Source organism: Oryzias melastigma, linkage group LG11 (genome assembly GCF_002922805.2).
Source record: "Oryzias melastigma strain HK-1 linkage group LG11, ASM292280v2, whole genome shotgun sequence".
Lineage (NCBI taxonomy): Eukaryota > Metazoa > Chordata > Actinopteri > Beloniformes > Adrianichthyidae > Oryzias > Oryzias melastigma.
In genome coordinates, this window is record NC_050522.1 from 17,585,549 (window position 1) to 17,604,971 (window position 19,423).

Sequence of the window (19,423 nt, forward strand, 5' to 3'; positions counted from 1 at the left end):
GCAACAGCAATTCTTGCTTCCTCTTTGATTGCTGCCTCACGCACATGGATAGTATAGGACTTTATCATCCCACTGTGGAGACAAATACTATATAGAGAATGAATGAAGGTGGCGCTCTTTCTTGTAAAGATGCAACAATCTGGTACTCAATGTGTTGCTGAGAGATTCAACAGCATGATGAAGGGGTGGGAGAGATTATCCATGATAGATGTCAGTTTTACCAGCCTCCTTCTGTCTCCCATCTCCTCAATAGTGCAGCCAAGAGCTGAGCAAGCTCCCTCGGTTTAGAGATGACTAACAGAGATGTCCTTCAAGTGACACCCCGGGTAAGGCGAGACCCCCTTGCTCCCGTCTTGCCAGCTGAAATGGTATCACTGTCAGTTTGGCCCATCTGGAAGTTGGGAATGGTGATGAGCGATGTTCTTGTGAAACGCATGAATTCTCTGTTCTCTCCCACTGTGTCCTGATGAGCAATTCCACTCATCCACTCAATTTAAACAAGACCTCACATTTTCACTGATGATTTTGAGGATAAAAGACTTAAACTCATATACAGGTTTTTAACACAATAATAAAGTGCAATAAAGCGATTTAAAAACTTTTCTTTTATTAAGTTGGCCTACATTGTTTTTTTCTGTTTTGTTCTAAAAATTGCTCTAACAAAATGCAAAAAAATATAGGGAAAAACATTAGAAAGTATATAATAAGAAAAAATAAAATATTTCTCCAGTTTTCATGATCTAAAAAGGTGGTGCTCATCTTTTTGCTGCTCAGTCTCAGAGAAGACTTAAAAAAAAACATCAACCAAACTAAAAATAAATGAACTCTAGTATAAAATAAATTAAGTATGATTTATTTTGATAACTTACTTATTTTTAAATTAATCAATTCATATCTAAAATATGTGATTATTTCTGACTGTTATGACGCAGTTACAAAAGCGGAATGGTTTTACTGGGAGATGTTTCCGCAGGAACTTTTTTGGTGACGGACCCCGGCGTGCGTTAAGAATGCTTCATTAAAAACAAACGTAGCAGCTTTTCTACGGTTTCATCTAGTTTAAAGAAAAAAAGCCAAAATTAAGTGATATTCTCGAAACATGGAGACTATTTTGGAACAACAGCGGCGCTATCATGAGGAGAAGGAGCGGCTTATGGACGCCAAAACCAAAGAAATGTTGCACAAAAAGTCAACGGTGAGCTTAGCCGCTGCATGCTAACGTTAGCACTACGTTCCGCTTTAATCATTTAAAACATATAAATGATTGTCGTTGTGTGTTATTTGTTGTTGCAGCTTCGGGACCAGATTAACTCCGACCATCGGATTAGAGCCATGCTCGATGTAAGTACGACCTTTTAAAAACGTTTCGTTAATGCTAACCGGCTAACGCCGCTGCTAACAGTTCTGTAGAGCGTAATTCAAAAGCAACAAAAACTTCAAAATAAAATTTGAAACATTCCCCTTTTAACTGAATATGACGAGCTAGCTTAAATATTATTATAAATATGGTAAATACATAATACGGTTACTAAAGTTTATAACTTGTCGAGATAAAGTAACATTTTTTTTTTAATTAAGTGGAGAGTATTTTAACATAAAACATCTTTTGGAGCTTATTTCTATAAAGAATCCTAACTTAGCCTTTATTAATGAGAAATTGACGAGTTTGAGTCTGAGCTGGTAAATTGAGCTTCTGGTTTCAGAAAGACAGATCAGGTTAAGCTTAATCCACCCCAAAAAAGTTAGTTTATCACATGCAGACAGTCAGGAGAAAGTCCTCAATCGAGAATCACCATGATCACACGTCAACAAGATCCTGACATGTCGGTGAAAGAATAAATGTTATTGTTCTAAATATGAACACATTTGTCCAAAATAGACCAAGGAACATGCAGTTGGCACATCATTGTAGTTTTCCAGCGGCTCCACTGACTTCTGTTTTGCAGATTAAACTAAAAGTCTTGAGTTTACCTTCAAAGCCATTCATAAAATCAACCTATCTCTTGGATCTTGAGATTTGAACTTCTTCCTGCTCTCTTTAATCCCCCTCCTTCCCATATTTAATCTACCTGTCCTCCTCAAGCTCCTCCCGGAATTATAAACATAAAAGTAGGATCTCATTTAAGTTAGATTTTTATATTTCTTCATTCTCTTACTGTTTTTTTTAAATGTTGTAAGGTGTCATTGACTGTCGAAAACTCGCCTTCAAATAAAAAAAGTACTATTGTTATGAAATTGTATAAATACATATTATAAATAGTATTTAAATTAAGAATATTGTAAAAAAACAAAACAAAAACACAGCTGTAGTATCTTTAAATGTAAAAAGGCTGTACAAATATAATAATAACCGGTTGTCATAGATAAACATTGAACCTGAAGTTACAAAAGAAGCTGAGAAGTTTATTTTGATTATGGCAGTTTAAAAAAAATGGATGGAAATATCCAGAAAAGTTTTTATCTAAATCCGGGTGTGTTTTCTCAGAGGTACATGGATGTCAGCGCAAACCTGCGAGACTCTTATGAAGACAAAGATGGGTGAGTGTTTTACTCTGAAGGATCTGCTTGTCCCAATTTTTTTTTTTTGTCTTTACTATGTCTGTGTTTTCCTTTTGGCAGCATGAGGAGAGACGAGCTCGCCGCCATCTCAGGACCAAACGAGTTTGCCGAGTTCTACAACAGACTCAAACACATAAAGGAGTTTCACAGGAAACATCCCAACGAGGTACAGAATCCAGAGTTTCAGAGCTCCGCTTCCTAATGTTTGACAGAATCTGTTATTTGTAGATGCTGCTTCGTATCAATAAAAGGTTAAAGAAACTGTGGAGTTGGTCACACAAATGTCTGAGTCTAGATCACTTGTTGTTTATCACAGAATAATGCTGCATAGATGTCAGCAAAATGACACTTAAGTGTTTTATTAATGGTCAAACTCGAATTATGTTGGTGACCTTTTTCATGTTTTCTTTGTAGATTTCTATCCCCATGTCTGCAGAGTTTGATGAGTTGATGAAAGCCAGAGAGAATCTCAGTGAGGAAGCTCAGAGTAAGTCTGATCCACCTACCAAGCATTTATCATCTCTTTCATAAACATTAGCTCTGACGAACCAATAACATTTATTTTAGCAGAGTTCACATGTTGTAGTTTTTCCACCTTCGATGAGGTAGATGTCACTCTAACCTATAGGAATCCTCTTGTCGGGCTGATAATTAGATGACTATTTCCAAGTCTTTTGTGGATTGTTGATAAAAATATGAAATAAAAAGATGAATATTTTAAAGCCCTAGTTAAAATAGTCCAATCAAGCAGACTAGTTTGAATCAGGTGGGACCCAAATTCTTCTCTACCTCAGACATGGTGGACTTCACGGATGAGGAGGGATACGGCCGCTACCTGGACCTCCACGACTGCTACCTGAAGTACATCAACCTGAAGGGAGCGGAGGTCAGGATTTTTCAGATCTTTACCGTCTTCGCTTGAATTCACCTGAAGCTGCACGTTCTAACTGCTCTGTGGTTCACAGAAACTGGACTACATCACCTACCTGTCTTCGTTCGATCAGCTGTTCGACATCTCTAAGGACCGGAAAAATGCGGAGTACAGAAAGTAGGAGCTTGTTCCGGCAAACGTTTTTCTCCGTAAGCGAAGCATTAAAAGCATTAAAACGCTGCTGTCTGCAGATACCTGGAGATGCTGCTGGAGTACCTGCAGGACTACACCGACAGGGTCAAACCTCTGCTGGACCAGAACGAGCTCTACGGCAAAGTGCTGACCGACTTTGAGAAGAAGTGGGACAATGGGAACTTTCCGGGCTGGCCCGTAAGTCGTCCAAACGTTTAAACGTGTTTGGAAGAAAAAAAAAGGTTTATTCTGATGTGGGGACATTTATGATGCAGAAAGAAACGAGCAGCGCTTTGACACATGCCGGAGCTCATCTGGACCTGTCTGCCTTTTCATCCTGGGAGGTACAAAGTTGCTCCGCTGTTTGACGGTGACGCCGTTCCTGTTTAATCTGTCCCTCTGTCTGTCAGGAGTTGGCCTCTTTGGGGTTGGACAGGTTGAAGTCGGCTTTGATGGCTCTGGGGCTGAAGTGTGGAGGGTGAGTGCTGCTCAACTCTTGATTGATCTTTTGTTAGAAGGATTCAACTCTTTTCTGTTAAAATTGGAGCTAAAATTGGGTTGATGTAAAGTAGTGCTGGGCGATATGGAAAAAATTGTATGTCATGATATAAATTATATTAAATCACGATAACAATATTTATCACGATATACAACAATAAAGCATATTTTCAGTTATTCTCTAAAAAAATATCATAGCTTAATTTTCTGACTATTTTAAGTTACAGATAATTTAGGTGCACAGCAGTGTCAAGTTTGTGAGTAGAAAAACACATTTTTGCACAAAATTCGCTGGTATTACGTCAAAACAATATAAACACTGGAGCTAAAGCTCTGATGTTAAAACTATTTTTTTTCTTTCTCAGAGGTTTTGTTAGTAAGCTGAACTTCAGTCTCATTTTTTGAACGAAAAAAAGAAAAAATCACTAGTCTTATTTTGAAAACAGGAAGCTTTAGTGACACTTTATTTTGAAAATTTTGAAGATTTGTTTACTTCCGGTGACACATGCGCAGCATTCGGCTTAGTTTTAGTTCATATTCTGCATTTCAGACCAATCGATATTTTTACTACATTTATAAAGATTGTGAATGTCAAATTTTATTTGTTATGATATATTTGGCGTTATAATTGATTAAATTAGCCTAAAAATGATACAAATGATAAAAGTGAAATGGCTCGATGACACTTTTCTATCGCCCACACGATATGTATCGTCATATCGTCCAGCACTAGTGACAGGGTTTATCTGTCCAGTAAACTCATAAAGACACTTCAGCTTCTGAAAGGTGTGAGGAAACTTCATCTTCTCCGTTTGTGGTCCAGGACTCTGGAGGAGAGAGCTCAGAGACTCTTCAGCACCAAAGGCAAATCCCTGGAGTCGCTCGATCCTTCTCTGTTCGCCAAGAACCCAAAAGCCAAAGGCCCCAAAAAGTAAGCCCTAACCAAAAGTCTGATTCAGATGCTGCTGACGTCTACACTGACATTCCACTCCTGTCCCTCAGAGACACGGAGCGCAACAAGGAAATCGCCTTCCTGGAAGCCCAGGTCTATGAACTGGTGGAGATCCTCGGGGTGAGTGTGGGGCTGGTGGGCCGGTTTCTGGCTCAGGCGTGACCTCGGAAGTTACATCCGCCGCTTCGCCTGTCGTCCACAGGAACAAAGGCAGCTGACGCACGAGAACGTCCAGCGGAAGCAGGCCAGGACGGGGGAGGAGCGTGAGGAGGAGGAGGAGGAGCAGCTCAGTGAGAGCGAGAGCGAAGATGAGGACAACGAGATCATCTACAACCCCAAGAACTTACCTCTGGGCTGGGATGGAAAGGTAAATCCATCCTCATCCTTCTGGGATGTCTGCTAAAACCTCCGAACAGCTGGGATTGAGCTGAGCTCAGAAGGCGCCAGTTGTTGCTCCTCCTCCTTTTTCAGTCGTCTTGTGATCTTCTCCTCTCCAGCCGATCCCCTACTGGCTCTACAAGCTCCACGGTCTGAACATCAACTACAACTGTGAGATCTGTGGAAACTACACCTACAGAGGACCCAAAGCCTTCCAGCGGCACTTTGCGGTAGGTGTTTGTTGTCTGCGTGGGGGTGTGTGTTACCAAAGGGGGAGTCAGGTGTGGAAAACAAGACGCTTTGTGTTGCAGGAGTGGCGGCACGCTCACGGCATGCGCTGCCTGGGGATCCCCAACACGGCTCACTTCGCTAACGTCACACAGATCGAGGACGCCGTCTCCCGTGAGTTTGATGTTTGTGCTCGCTGTGCAGGTTTGTGCGGGTTTGTCCTGATGTTCCTGTGATTTTTATTTATTTTTTTTTCAGTGTGGGCTAAGCTGAAGTCCCAGAAGGCTTTGGAGCGCTGGCAGCCAGACACAGAGGTGAGGTTTCCTCTTGAGAACACGGTGTGGTTTACATGCGATGGACTCACTTCCCGTCTTCCCGTCCGTCTGCACTGACAGGAGGAGTACGAGGACTCCAGCGGGAATGTGGTCAACAAGAAGACCTATGAAGATCTGAAGCGCCAGGGATTGCTGTAGAGGCGCAGGAAGGAGAATCACTGTTGTTTTGTTTGTTTTACTCAAACATGCTTTCTGTTGTCAGTCAGTAGTAATGTTTTCCAGCTCCAGTTTTTCCTCTAAAACATTTCTAAAATGTCAATCTTTGAACAATAAACTGAAGACTTTTTACACAGAGCTGCTCGTCTGAGTTTCTGGTAGATTCTAGTAGAAACACTTAATCTACGACTTTCTTTGTGGAACACGTTTGACATCACAAGTGTGTATTTATATGGAGATCTAAATCTTTTGGGATATTTATTAGTGTAATTTTTCATATAAAACAACACAAAAGTGAAGAAATTTAAGTCTTATTTTTCTTTTAATGTTTAGTTTCTAACAATTTTTACACAATATATTTTTTTATAATGTAAAATATTAAGAGTTACTCAAGGTTGAGGTAGATTGATTATGGGATAGTATTCTTGACTGTTTTTTTTCATATATATGTTAAAAAGTTAGGTTTTTAAAGTTTACAAAATTTAGTTTTAGAGTGTTCAATAAATGTTTATCTTTTTTAGTTTAGTTTTTTGTTAACTACTGTTACCACAAACAATTATTTCAAAAGTCGACTAATCCGGTCATGCATAAAGTGGATGTAAATCACACATTATTAGCTTTTAACTAACTAAAAACTAGATATATAGCATTACCTGCAATAATACTAGTGTGAATGCTGCAAACTGAAGATGCTAAAATTGGTAGCTAAAAACGCTGAAGTTGATAGCGGAAAATGCTGAAGCTGATAACCGGCTAAAATATTTGTTAAATTAGCCTGAAAAAGCGTGAAAAAAACCCAAGTTAGACAAAAAAGCTAGCATGTAGCTGACAAATTAGCTAAATTCCAAAAGAGCCTAAAAAAACTTAAAAAAAAAAGCCTGAGTTAGCTACTCTCTTACCAGTGCAATATGTCCAATCATTCAGGGTATCGTGCAATGTTGATTTTTCTGTATTATTTATTATTCTTTCTATTTGCATATTTAGCTATATTCAGTCTTTTTACTATTCAGTCTATTTTACTTTATTTTGTTATTTTACTCCATTTGTGTACAGACGCTGGTACCTCCCTGAGGATTTCCAAAGGGATTAATAAAGTATTTTCTATTCTATTCTATTCTAAAATAGCTAGCATGTAGCTGAAATATTAGCTAAACTCCAAAAGAGCCTAAAAAAATTCTAAGTTAGCCAAAACAGTTAGCATGTAGATAAAATTTTAGTTAAAATTTAAATCAGCCAAAAAAACTGGGGGAAAAAAAAATCTTAAATTAGCCAAAATTTTTGGCATCTACCTGAAATATTAGCTAAACTCCAAAATAGCCTAAAAAACGTTAATAAATGCCAAATTAGTCCAGAAAAGTTAGCAGAATGCCATTATAACTAAACTTTACTCCACTCTGACCCCATTTAATGTATCCACTATTAAATTAGTCGTCGACTATTTTAATAGTGGATTAGTAATTGATTAGTTGACTAATCGTGGCAGCCCTACAGTGTTTTTACAAAATTTTCTATCTCTTTAGTTTTTAGCCTCATTTTCTTTATTTGGGATCTTTTTTTTTTTTACCTAGTATATTGTTTTTTCTCTCTTTTTTGCATTTAATGCTCAGCAGGTTTGCAGAAGCAAATTTTAAAAGACCAGTGAAAATGCCAAAGCCCTGAGAGATTTAGTCAAAGCTTGAATAAAAAGAAAAAAGCTCAACGCCCTGAAGAGCAGAGCGGAGCTCGGCTGCTGCTCCTCCCTTTAACACGGGGAGAACAATAAAGCTTTGAAACTTTAGTGAAGGAAACTCTGCAGAGGAGGAGGGAGGTGGATGCAGAAAACAGAGATAAACGGAGGCGGATGATTCACACAAAACAAGTTTAAATTTAACCGAGCTTGATGGCAGTTTAACTAAAAAAAATCTTAAAGACTTTAAAGGATTAGATAAATACTGTGCAGGAAATCTACAAAATGGAGAAGTTATCTTTGTCAGTTAAACTGCAGATGAACACATTCAACAGAATTTGGACTAAGTGGACGAATATGTGAAGCCTGTTGACTCTTATACTCTGTAAAAGAAGTAAAGAAGTTATTTATATGTACACTGGACTTTAGAAATGTGTAAACAATACAGATTTAAGTAACCTGGCTGCCCTTTTATGCGCACACCCTTTTTTCTTTCTTTTCTCTTTTTTCTTCTTTTCATTGTTCTTATCATTAAAAAAATAGGATGATAAGGCAAATATGCTTTCTAAATAAAACTTGAATTTGAAATATATATATATATATATATATTCCAAAATGAACCTATATTTTCCCCTCCTCTCATGTATTTCTATGCATTTTACAAAAGAGTAACATATTTAGGTTAAAATTAAGACGTTTTTAATAAATGTCTATTGAGCAGCGGTATGACATGTTTTACTTGAAAGCATAAAGAGAAGATAAACAATAAAGAAGAGGTGAGAATGAAGCAGGTGACAGTTAAAAGGCAAAAAAAATTACTTAATGATGTAGTAAATACTGTGATTGTATATATATTTTTTACTGTAGATTATTATATATTTTAGAGATTTTTTGTTTTTATGTTCATGTACATCCATAAACACTTCATTTTGGTAATTGGATTTTATTAAAATGTATGAATTTGAAAAATGATCTTCTCTTGAACTGGTACAGTATAAATAATACTAATTTACTATGTAAAAAAATACTAAAATAGTTAAGTAGGGCTTTACAGGGTATCTGGTAACAGGTAAGTTTGCTTCTTCCCACTCATTTTCAAAGAAATATTACACTTTTTTTGACATAATTTACATTGTTGCATTGTATGTGTAGCATTTTTGTTTTTAGCTGTTTAATCTAATTTAAAGATGGATTAATTTGAAGCTGTTGGTTTGAGTTGGAGAGAAAATCCTGCAGCTTCTTTCAAAAGTGTGGAATCATACAATCTTCATGTGTTGTGACTCTTTCCCACTCCGGATTCAAGATTCCATGTTCCAGGTGGCTCGTTTGTGCTCCTTGGCAGTGGACCTCGCCTCTGGCTTTTTCCTAACAGAGATGGAGGATCTAAAGGCAGGGATTCCCTGTTTAGTTTAGCAATCAGCTATTGTTTATATTTTATGACTGGTTTGATGTTTTAGGACAATTACTGGTGTAAAGCCCGGTAAGAAAACCACGTTGCAATATGAGATATAAAACTGAATTGAAATTGAATACAATCTAACAAACACAGTGAGGTCTGCTGGCAAAGCTTTAAGACGAGTTGGTACAAAGGCTGTACGTCAGATGGATCGCCGCTTCCATGGAAATGATGGACCATGGAAACTGCTTCCTGTTTCCTGGGAAACAGGCGGATTACTTGATAGACCTCCTCATCAAACACCTGTCTCTCATCTGCCACTCAGAATGAAATGAATAAGTCATCCTGTAGAGAAGTAGAATGCTTCTCAAGTTGATTGTTCCAGAGGGGGAGGAGCCTAAACCTCCTACTTCTTTTTTACTGAAAAACAAGAAATCTTACACAGAAATGTAAACAGACACACTTTAATCTTCATTTAGGAAAGGACAGTAGGACAGTCATGGAGTTTCACTCTCTTTTAGTGAGTATTTTGGGCTATAAAGTGATGTCCACACATGTAAATAAGTTTTGAGTCTGCAAAAGGAAATCAATAAAAAATAGAAATGAATACAAGAGCAAACAATGGATCAAAGTTCTTTTGTCTCAAAGATTAATAGTTGTAAAAATGTTTTGCACACTTGCAAACATGTTTGATGTTAAGAAACTTAAGGTAAAAGGAAACTTTTGACATGTTCATGTCTATAGTCACACCTGATGTGTTACTGATGTATGCAAAGAAAACAGTTAATTAATAATGTGAGGTTTTAGAAAATGACATTAAATTTAACTTTTTGTAATTTTAGAATAAAAAAAAAATTCTGTGACATAAATATTGAATCTGATCAGTTTGTTTACATGAAATATTAGTGAAAATTAGAGAAAATATTAGAGAAAATTTCAGTATAGAAAATTGATGACTTTACCTGGATTCAATCAAAATGTATTTCACTTTATACAAAAAAAAGATGAATAAAAATTGGAGCTAGACACAAATTTTAAACAAATGAATGTCAAAATAAAGGCTGGAAAACATACAGGGATTGGCTGAAGGTGAATGAAAGATATGTCCCCTTTTATCATCATTTTACAGTTTAATTCCTTTGTTTTGATCATCTTTACTAAAAGAGATTTAAACTTAGGGAATAAAAAAACTCTTCCAAATCTAAAATGTTATTTGAAACAAAGATAGTAGAAACATGGTGTGATTATTATGATCACAAACAGAATAATAGAACATAAAAAACAGTTAAAATGTGTTATATTTGCTCTGGTGGCCAAAGGTTTAAGAATTTCTCCTCATTTTGTTGTTTCTCTGCAAGTACAGGTGGAGAGGACATGATTAATAACTAAATTAATCTGGAATACCATAAAGAGATGTGATCGTTTTTGACAAAAACTGAAAAGAACAACGTATAGAAAGCTTGGGTCAGAGTCTGGGTTTCCCTGTGCCGGTCCCCAGCCTGGATAACAGAGAGTTTTGTCAGGAAGGGCGTCCAGCGTTTAACAATTCACATCCATCACTTGATTTATGATTCAGTTCATGGCAGTGTTTTCCCATAACGTAAAAACTAATCCCACTATTAAAAACAATCAAAGGGAAAAAAAAACTCATTTACATCCATTAGAGTAACATTTTGTAATCTAGTGGGAGGCGTACACCGACTAGCTGCTAGCTGGAGAAATCTGCTACATAATTGACGAGTTTAGTTGAAATATTTCCTTTAAAAGTCAAAAGATTGAGTTTGTGTAGATCTATGAGTGAGCACTTAAAAACACACTTGTGCACGTTTATATGTTGTTATGAGGACATGAAAAAATGTCTTTTTTGTAAGTGTGCTAAACATTTTTACTTGATTTGTCTAGTGAAACATATTTACATGTGTGGAGACCATTTTACAACAGCAAAATACTAAAAGGAATAGTTCTCCATAGAGTGTCATCATCAAGGGAAAGTTAGAACCTGGACGAACCCAGAGGTCAGATACTTCTTATAACCATCAAAATGTATTCAGGAAACGACGACTGGCAGCAGGAAAGTAGATTTGGATCTATTGGAAAGAAGGCCTGAGTGTTCACAGACTGAGGCTCACATCAGCCACTTGTCCTTCTCCTTGTTGAAGGTCTCGGCCCACTGCCGGGTGAGCTGCAGGAAGTGGTCTGGCTGGTTGGGCTGGTAGTCCAGATACAAACGCGTGACTGTTTTCTTGGGCACGGCCCGCTCTATCTGCGTGCCTTCGTGCCACTGGTTGAAGGAAGTGATGGTGACGATCTCCGGCCTGATGGACAGGGCTGCCTGCAAGGACGTCTCATAGTAACGCCCGTTGACCCGGTTTCGGGTGTTGTGGTTGTTCCACGGACGCACGGCGGTGTCGATGTAGCCCGGCCCGACGCTGGGGATGAACAGTAGGTTGTTCACGTCGCAGAAGGCCTTGATGGCCTTCCAGTTCTGGTGGGAGGAGCCAAACGAGAAGCCGTTGGAGGCAAAGTAGGTGTAGACGCCGTTGAAGCCGCTGGCCAGGATGTCGTACTTGTGGCGCTCCTCCACAATCAGGGCGAGGAAAATCCCGTCGTATGGCGTGCCCCTGATGCTCCTGGAGCCTTTAGCTGTGAGAAGCTCCGCCCAGGACTCCGACGGGGTCAGGTAGGAGTCGTAGATGTAGAAGAGCGGCAGGACTTCCCCTGTGTTGGTCCTGAATCTGTAAAAGGCGGCGTGTTTTCCATACCTGAGGGGGAAAAAATGAGTCAAAATTATGATCCAGACATGATTTATGTGCAGAAGTATGATCACATAAAACATGAAAGACATCTGCAGTCTGGCAGCACCAACTGGGTACAGCATTTGTGGAGCCAAACTGGAGCATATTAAGTTTTAATGGATTGTTTTATTTTGAAAATCCCACTTTTTTCCTCTCTTCATCTCCAACTTCCTGTCTGGTTGTTATGTAAATGAACTGATGGTTTGAGAGGCAGGTGAAATGTGGAGCAGGCAGTGAACAGGAAGTCCACTGATCTTTTCAAAATAAAACACATCTCTTAAGTATTACTGCTTCTTCTAGTAAAAATGGCTCTATGCAACAATTAAAGTTAGAGAAAGATAATTTAAACGTTCAGTAATTTTTATTTTTTACTAAATAAGATCTAATATACTCATGTGACTGAAGATAAGTTTTGATGTGTTGCTAGAGCCGAGCTTCATCCTCCTATCAGGGTTTCAGTGGATCCTGCAGAGGAGACGGCCCACCTGTCGATGATGTATCGGATGTTTTCATGCATGCTCTGGTCCGTCCTTCCTTTGTACGGCTGAATGTGAAAGGCCACCTGTGCAGAGACGAGCAGATGGGCTGACTGTAATCGCTGCATGGGGGTCAGACAGTAAAAAACATGTGCTCTGTCTCCACATGACTGTTAGTTATTCCTTCGTTTGTGGACTTGATCCAAACTGTTCTCAGGAAGTGATGGAGGCAGGTGATGAGAGCATGGATGGACGTCTGACAGGACACTAAACCATCCTTCTGATTCAGTTTTGAAGCTTTGTTCCTACTTCCTGGATCAGGTATTAGCCCTTTAACACCTGAGGCGTCGTCTGTGACGCTTTAACACAAAATCTTTAATATACTGTAACTTTTCGACCATTAACACGACCAATTCTGAAGGATTCTGAAGGAGGTGCTAATTTTTCCTTCAGAATCTGCTGGAACTACGTTGATTGTGTTAAAGATTCAATAATTACAGTAAATCAAAGAACATAAACTCTGGAGCTCTGGTGTTAAAGGGTAACCAAACAGGGATGTTGGAGGTTGACTCCGCCCACAACTGAAATGTGAAAATCCAGTGGCTGGAGAACAGGACTGTTCTCATTACTGGAGCTGCAGATCATGGCGTAAGACTGAAATTGTTTGACCAATCATGAAATTTAAATGTAATACCTCATTTCAACCTGTAGGGGGCAGCATACAGACGGGTTTTGACTATATTTTCAAGACTTAAACAAGTTTATTTCAATTTGACAAAAAATTTGCCAACGACCAACAAACATCACTTTTAAAGACCCATTTATAGAGAAAAAAAAGTCGATTTAGGGTTTGGTTACCCTCTAAAGACTCACTCTGATCCTCTTTTGAGCTATTAAGAGTTCCTAGTGCTTTTTTAATTATGACATTTTTAACCAAAATGAAAAAAAAAACTGAAACTTCCCTCTGAGTTAGCATGGAGCAATCCCGCCCCCCTTTTTTCTCATCTGTTCCTCATTCACAACAATTTGAATAAAGAAATACTCAGAAATGTAAAATTAAGCTTAATTTTCTTGATATATTTCCTCCATCATGATAAAAATGTTAAAAACAGCCAAAACATAATTTTCCTCTTTAAAAGTGTGAGTCACAGATGGGCCTAAAGCCAATAATTCACCTCTAACTCTGTTTGAGAATTCTCCAAGTTCTTCTGCTGCTCTGATTCAAAACCGTCTGCCCAAAGATTATGCAGTAAAGTCTTTTAGTGCGAGTCCCTAATCCCGTGACCTATATTTGCGGGTTTGACGGGATGCTGGGATGTCGGCGACTTCAGCTCAGATCCCGTCAGCGGGGAAGCTTTAGCCTCAGATCAACTGTGCTGCATAAACAGACCCACATCTCAGCCAGTCTTCCTCTATTTGGATAGTCCTGAGGAACCTTCAGCATCCAACATGGCGACCGAGGAGAGAAATCTGCATGTCTAACCTTTAGAGGAGGAGCCTGAAGGCTCCAAAACCCAAGCTCATTTACTGGCTAAGGAACCACAATGCATTGCAGCTGCAAGGCAAAGCCCTTGTGACGGAAAGAAAAGTTCAGGATGTGTCCCAACGGGTGGTAAATGCATTTGAGTATTTCTTTTCTTCTCATACGATGCCGTCACGCGACGGACAAATAGCCAGAAAGGAAAGAAAAACATACCGGTTTTCTCACCAGTTACCTTGATGCTGTGTCTGTGGGCGGCGTCCATGACAGCAGGGACCAGGTCCTCGGTGGGCTCCCCGTGGTCGTCTGCTACGCCGGGAGGATACCATGACAAGACCACCACGCCTGCAGGGAAAGTAAAGGAATAGTGAAGAGGACATTTCAGGATTAAGAGGACGTTTTATATCAGAATTTAAAGCGATCATTGACCCAAAATGTCCTTGATGTTCAGGTAATCAACAGGATTAAATGAATATTTGTCTCCTGCAAACTCTACGACAAACTTCAAACCTGGAAGCTCAAAGAAGTGAAACCATTGTTTCTTCAGACAGAGACCTGAAATTTCCAAAAAAAAAAATGTTTGAAGCTACATTTAGCTTATAGCTATATTTATGCTATATATAGCGCACTATATCGTTTGTTAGTAGTTAGGGATTAGGGAGGGATTTCGGACACAACCTGAGTCTGAGACCTTCAATGAATCACGACTGATGCCTCTAATCATTTGGATAAAACTTGAAGATTCCATGGACAGTTTAATAAACTATTATCGGCGTTATTTTTACAACCTTCCTGATCAGGATGAGCATAGATGCCAGGGAATGTCTATTGGCAATACGAGACATATTGCGATACACTCGTCATGATACAATATGTATCCCGATATTTCCCAAAACAAAACCTGACAATATTTCAGAATTTAAGAAAAAATATGATTTGAGAATTATCTGAATATTAATGCATTTTTCACAAAAGCAAAATATGTGTTATTTAATGATCAGAACATTAAGAACTGCAACTGTATCTTATAAAAAGTTGCTTTAACCAAGCAAATTTTTAGCTCTTTTTTTGTTTGTTTTGGTAATTAAGGAAATATTTAAGTGGAAAATAAAAGTAAGACTGGACTACATGTTTACTTATAAATAATGAATTAAATATCGCCTTGGCAGAATTATAAATCTATACAAGTATCGCGATATTTCACTGAATCGATATTTTCTTACACCTCTAATAGATGTTCATCGTTAACTTTCTGTGTAAATCGTTTCTAAAAGTGTTGGAAATTATGAGCATCTTTTCAAACTCCACAGTTCTTTTTCAGTGTGTCCTCCACATCAGGAAGTCTTCTGTGATTGGTCAGAGGTGAGCTGTGGGTGTCGTTTTCATAGATCTCATTCAGATGTCTCAATTTGCTTTGATAACATTCAGTATGAACACGCATGAAACGCCCCGCGGATAAAAAGCTTTCAGGAGCAGCAGAGCAGCAATGGAAACCAGGAAGCTGGAAAATCTGACCTTCAAGATGAAACGCCTAAGAGACTGTAAAGTATCAAAAAATGTAAGAACTGAAGCTTTGAGCTAGTAAAATTAGCCTGAAAAGGTCTCGTCTTTGTGGACAAACTGATACTAAAGATAGATGTATTTCTGTCTTTTTAAAAAAACATTTCTTATTTAAAACTTGCCAGTAAAGTACCATTGCTCCAATAGAATGGTAGTAGAATGCAGACGGATCTCGGTCATCTTTATGTCAGAGATAATTGCTTGTGTTAAAAAGAAAGCAAATTAAATCTATGAGGCTGGCAGTACTCTGTTGCACCTTAAGAGGGCGCTCATGAGGCAACAAGTTGGCTTGAATTATCTTATATTCTTAAGGAACAAACGTTCTTAAAAATGGTTAAAGTTTTTAAATAATAATATCTTCCACGTGGGTCATTTTTTTGTACTCTATTTTACTTAGATATTTAGAATTAGCATCAATCGACCTAATCTGATCATTTTGCGATCTATTGTAAAAAACGTTCCCAGTGTTCTTTTAATTACGACTCTGATATTTTTAGGCAAAATCAAAAACCTTGTTTCATTTTCTATGACATAGTTTCTGCAGAGCGGTAGGAGTTCATTAGAAATTCACCTCTTATTAAAACTATACATTTTTTTAGTCCAAGCAGTTGCAAATCTGATGAAAAACAGTCCATGCCTCCTGGAACATGAAGCTCACTCCATGCTACTCATCTGGATGCTGCTAGCATCATCTACGAGGCCTGGATTAAAAAAAAAAAAAAAAAGTGGTCAAGCGATTAAAGGTAAATCCTCATATCTAAATGCTAAGCAGGAGAATGTTTGGATACATCTGCAATGATCCTAAATCTGACGTCTGGGTTCCTTTCAGGATGGAAATCGGACTTCTTTCCTGCATTTTTGGAGTTATATTCAGTCATGTAAGTAATTTTACAGAAAAAAAAAAACCATAATGATTGCAATAAAAAACAAAAAAGCCAACTATCAGTAAATCACTGTGAGTTTACAGTGACATTTTTTACAGTTTAGCTGAATTATTACAGTAAAATCCTGCAATTTCAGCTTTCAGTCTTTTTACCGTAAAACTTAATGTACATCTTTGTTAGTTATGTAGACTGACATTGTAGTTTTTATGGGATCATTTGATGTTCTAACAGTAAAATTAAGATTTTAATTCGAGATGGATGACGATTCTAATTTTAAGAAACGATTCGATTCACAAAAGCCTGAATCGATTTAATTCTGATGTTTTTTTTCGATTCTTCAATTCAATTCAATTTTACACATTTATGCACATTTGTTTAGAACTACATTAATAATCTACTATATGTTTTGAATATATTTATATTAATTTGATACAGTTCAAAAACTGTAAAATGTATTAGTGAAATAATAAGATTGTTCATATAGATTCTCTAAAGGAGAAGTTCTAACAAAAATGTTCAGATCATTAACATTGTAAATATTGTTCTGCTTCTCCTAGTTTGGCCACTAGGGGGCAATCACTCTATAGCATTACATCTTATTACAGAAGAAGTAGAAAATATGAGCAAAAAACTGTGCTTTAGACCACAAATGGTTACTTTAAATAATATTTCCTTAAAAGAGTTTATAAAGTTCATACCTGTGAGTAAATAAAAATGTTCATTTAGTTAGCAATGTATGTTTATTAGCTACTAAATGTTAGCATTAGCTGTCCTATGGGAAATTCCATTAAACATTGTATTTTTAAAAGGTAAATACATTGCTATTTGCAGTAAAAAATAGAAATATTACCCAAAAAGCAACTTTTTTATGCGTAATACTATTTAAAGTAACATCTTATTTATTTATTTTGGGAATTCTGGAAACCTCAGCTGCCAGTTTTCTACCGTAAAAGTGAATGTATGTCTTTGCTAATTTTACAGTGTTACATTGTATTTTTAAGGGTAAATTCATTGGTATTTACAGTAATAATTAGGAATATTACCCAAAATGCAAACATTTTTTATTGTAAAATTGTTTAAAGTAGCATCTTATATTTTAGCTGCCAGTTTTTTTAACCAAAAAATTTACAATATTATTTTACAGTGTACAGAGAGGGTTTGGACCATCACATCCCGGTCCATATGGATCAGAACTGATGGAGATGCAGAAGTTTTCAAGAACTTCCAGAACCAAGACCTGCTGTACCTGCTGCAGCCGCTTCTATCTGGGACATGTGGGACTCCAGCACCTTCGGGTCCCTGGAGCTGTAGGGCCCCAGTTCAGGGTAAAAGCTGGAGGCGACGTCCTCCGGGGGGGTGTGCTTTCCTTGAGCGTGGCTGGCTGCGATCTTCGGGTCCCAGTGCGGGACCAGCACGTGGTCCCAGTGGATGTACTTGTTGTCCACGCTGGGGGAGCCGTACCACAGGTAGTAGAAGATGTGGACGTCGTAGAAAATGCTGTAGTCGCGGTCGGATCTGCTGAAAACCACCTTGGTGTCACTGCCGCCCGCCTGGAAGTGTCCCGGCGACACCCCCACGTCCCCCGCCGCCTCCTGCCGCCTCCTGTCAGACCTCTCCCCGATGGAGTCCAGGCCGGGGGCCAAGTCCGAGAAGCCGTCGCTGGGCTTCAGCGTCCTGAGCCCCATCATGGTCCCGAAGATGAAGAGCGTGAAGAGGAAGAGGGCGACCAGAGCCTTCCTGCGCAGCCGCGTCATGGTCGCTGTCTGCGGTGCTGCTGCTCCAGAGGGCAGCGGGGGGACGCTGCTGCCCCTCACAGCCGCCTGCGGGCCCCCAGCGTGGCCCTCCAACACGAGCTGGCGCGGAGCGCGGAGCAGGAGCCCCGCATGCAGGAGCGCAGCCGCCCGCCCGACGGTTATGTGGCCTCCAGCGCCGCCACCGCGCGCTCATCCGGGACGGACATCAGGTCAGGGATTTTCCTCCAAAACAGCCCGGATCCTACTGCGCCTGCGCAGACGCTGCATCCGTTTGTCGGAGAAAACGACGTTTTCTTTTCTTTGAAGAGCCGACGCTCAGCGGAAGAAGAAGGCGGAGCCTCACGTCGATGTCATCACAGTGATATCTCTAATAAATTCAACTTTACTATAATTAACTATTTTTTTTTTTTTTAATACTTGATTTGTTTTATTTTTTTATTTGTTATGTTTTGTATGCAAATGCGTTTGTAATAAAATAATAAAAAATGCGACATCTAGTGGAACAAATAAAAAGCTCTAAGATGCTTAGAAAAAACAAACAAAACGAAATAAAAGATTTAAATATTATAATGTTAATATTATTAGTTCAAATATATAACAAACACAAACAGCAGCGTCATTTCCATACTTTTAAAACTATTCTAACCAAGATGTAAACATTAAATTATTTAATTATGTCTATTTCTGGTTGTAGGTTAAAATATTTAACATTTATTAACTAATTATAACTTTATTTTTTCTCCTGTTTTGACGGTTTTCAGGTGTCTGTTTCTAATAACCAAAATTACAACGTTTTTCAATGGACCTGGAGCTGTCTAAGGTGCTGAAATGCCATTTCCTGTCACACACGTGATCCTTTTATTATTCCAAGAAACTAAAAAGAGGAACTTTTGGTTTGAGGTTTTGTTCACCTTTTTGAACTTCCTTAAATGAACATAAGCCAACATTTGTGTAATTCTGAGGATCAGCTGACTTTCTTTAACTAAAAAGACTTTTTTTTTTTTTTAATAACTTTAAGGATTCTAGATGGGATTTTTCTGGGTTTTTTTATGTAGGGAGAGTAGGGCAGCTTAGGAGGGGTCAGAGGTCACGGCAAGGATGAGGTGGGCAGTGAAATTCAAATAATGGAAGGTTGAAATGTTTAGATATTGGAGAAACTCAGGTCTGAGTGAGTGGATGGTAAATTTGAGGGCTGGTCTACAAAGAAATTCCAAGATAAAAAAAAAAAAACAAAAACATAAAA

At 38.4% G+C, this 19,423-nt stretch overlaps 2 protein-coding genes across 2 annotated transcripts; one reads left to right on the forward strand and one right to left on the reverse strand.

Annotated features, from left to right (window-relative positions):
* Positions 1 to 957: 957 nt before the first annotated feature.
* sf3a3 (splicing factor 3a, subunit 3) lies at positions 958 to 6,307 on the forward strand. Its single transcript, XM_024260566.2, has 17 exons — positions 958 to 1,195; positions 1,294 to 1,341; positions 2,486 to 2,538; positions 2,620 to 2,725; positions 2,974 to 3,046; positions 3,354 to 3,445; positions 3,525 to 3,607; positions 3,682 to 3,820; positions 3,898 to 3,966; positions 4,033 to 4,100; positions 4,944 to 5,051; positions 5,123 to 5,192; positions 5,275 to 5,439; positions 5,570 to 5,680; positions 5,762 to 5,852; positions 5,937 to 5,992; positions 6,074 to 6,307. Exons 1-17 carry the CDS (start codon positions 1,100 to 1,102, stop codon positions 6,149 to 6,151), a joined length of 1,506 nt encoding a protein of 501 aa, XP_024116334.1. The 5' UTR covers positions 958 to 1,099; the 3' UTR covers positions 6,152 to 6,307.
* Positions 6,308 to 9,679: 3,372 nt separating this feature from the next.
* si:ch211-30b16.2 (glycoprotein endo-alpha-1,2-mannosidase-like protein) lies at positions 9,680 to 18,096 on the reverse strand (the record flags this gene model as incomplete). The annotated part of the gene is given in 4 exon segments (XM_024260085.1): positions 9,680 to 11,993; positions 12,512 to 12,588; positions 14,218 to 14,327; positions 17,673 to 18,096. Coding segments are annotated over 4 exon segments (1,248 nt in total), but the record flags the coding sequence as incomplete, so codon positions are not given.
* Between the last annotated feature and the right edge of the window lie 1,327 nt (positions 18,097 to 19,423).

What these genes read in the sequence shown, in the direction of transcription:
- sf3a3 (XM_024260566.2), top strand. Translation starts at nt 1,100, where the DNA reads ATGGAGACTATTTTGGAACAACAGCGGCGCTATCATGAGGAGAAGGAG. An exon ending in GGAACTTTCCGGGCTGGCCC is followed by an intron (nt 3,821 to 3,897) that starts GTAAGTCGTCCA and finishes TTTATGATGCAG; the next exon opens with AAAGAAACGAGCAGCGCTTT. An exon ending in GCTGGCAGCCAGACACAGAG is followed by an intron (nt 5,993 to 6,073) that starts GTGAGGTTTCCT and finishes CTGCACTGACAG; the next exon opens with GAGGAGTACGAGGACTCCAG.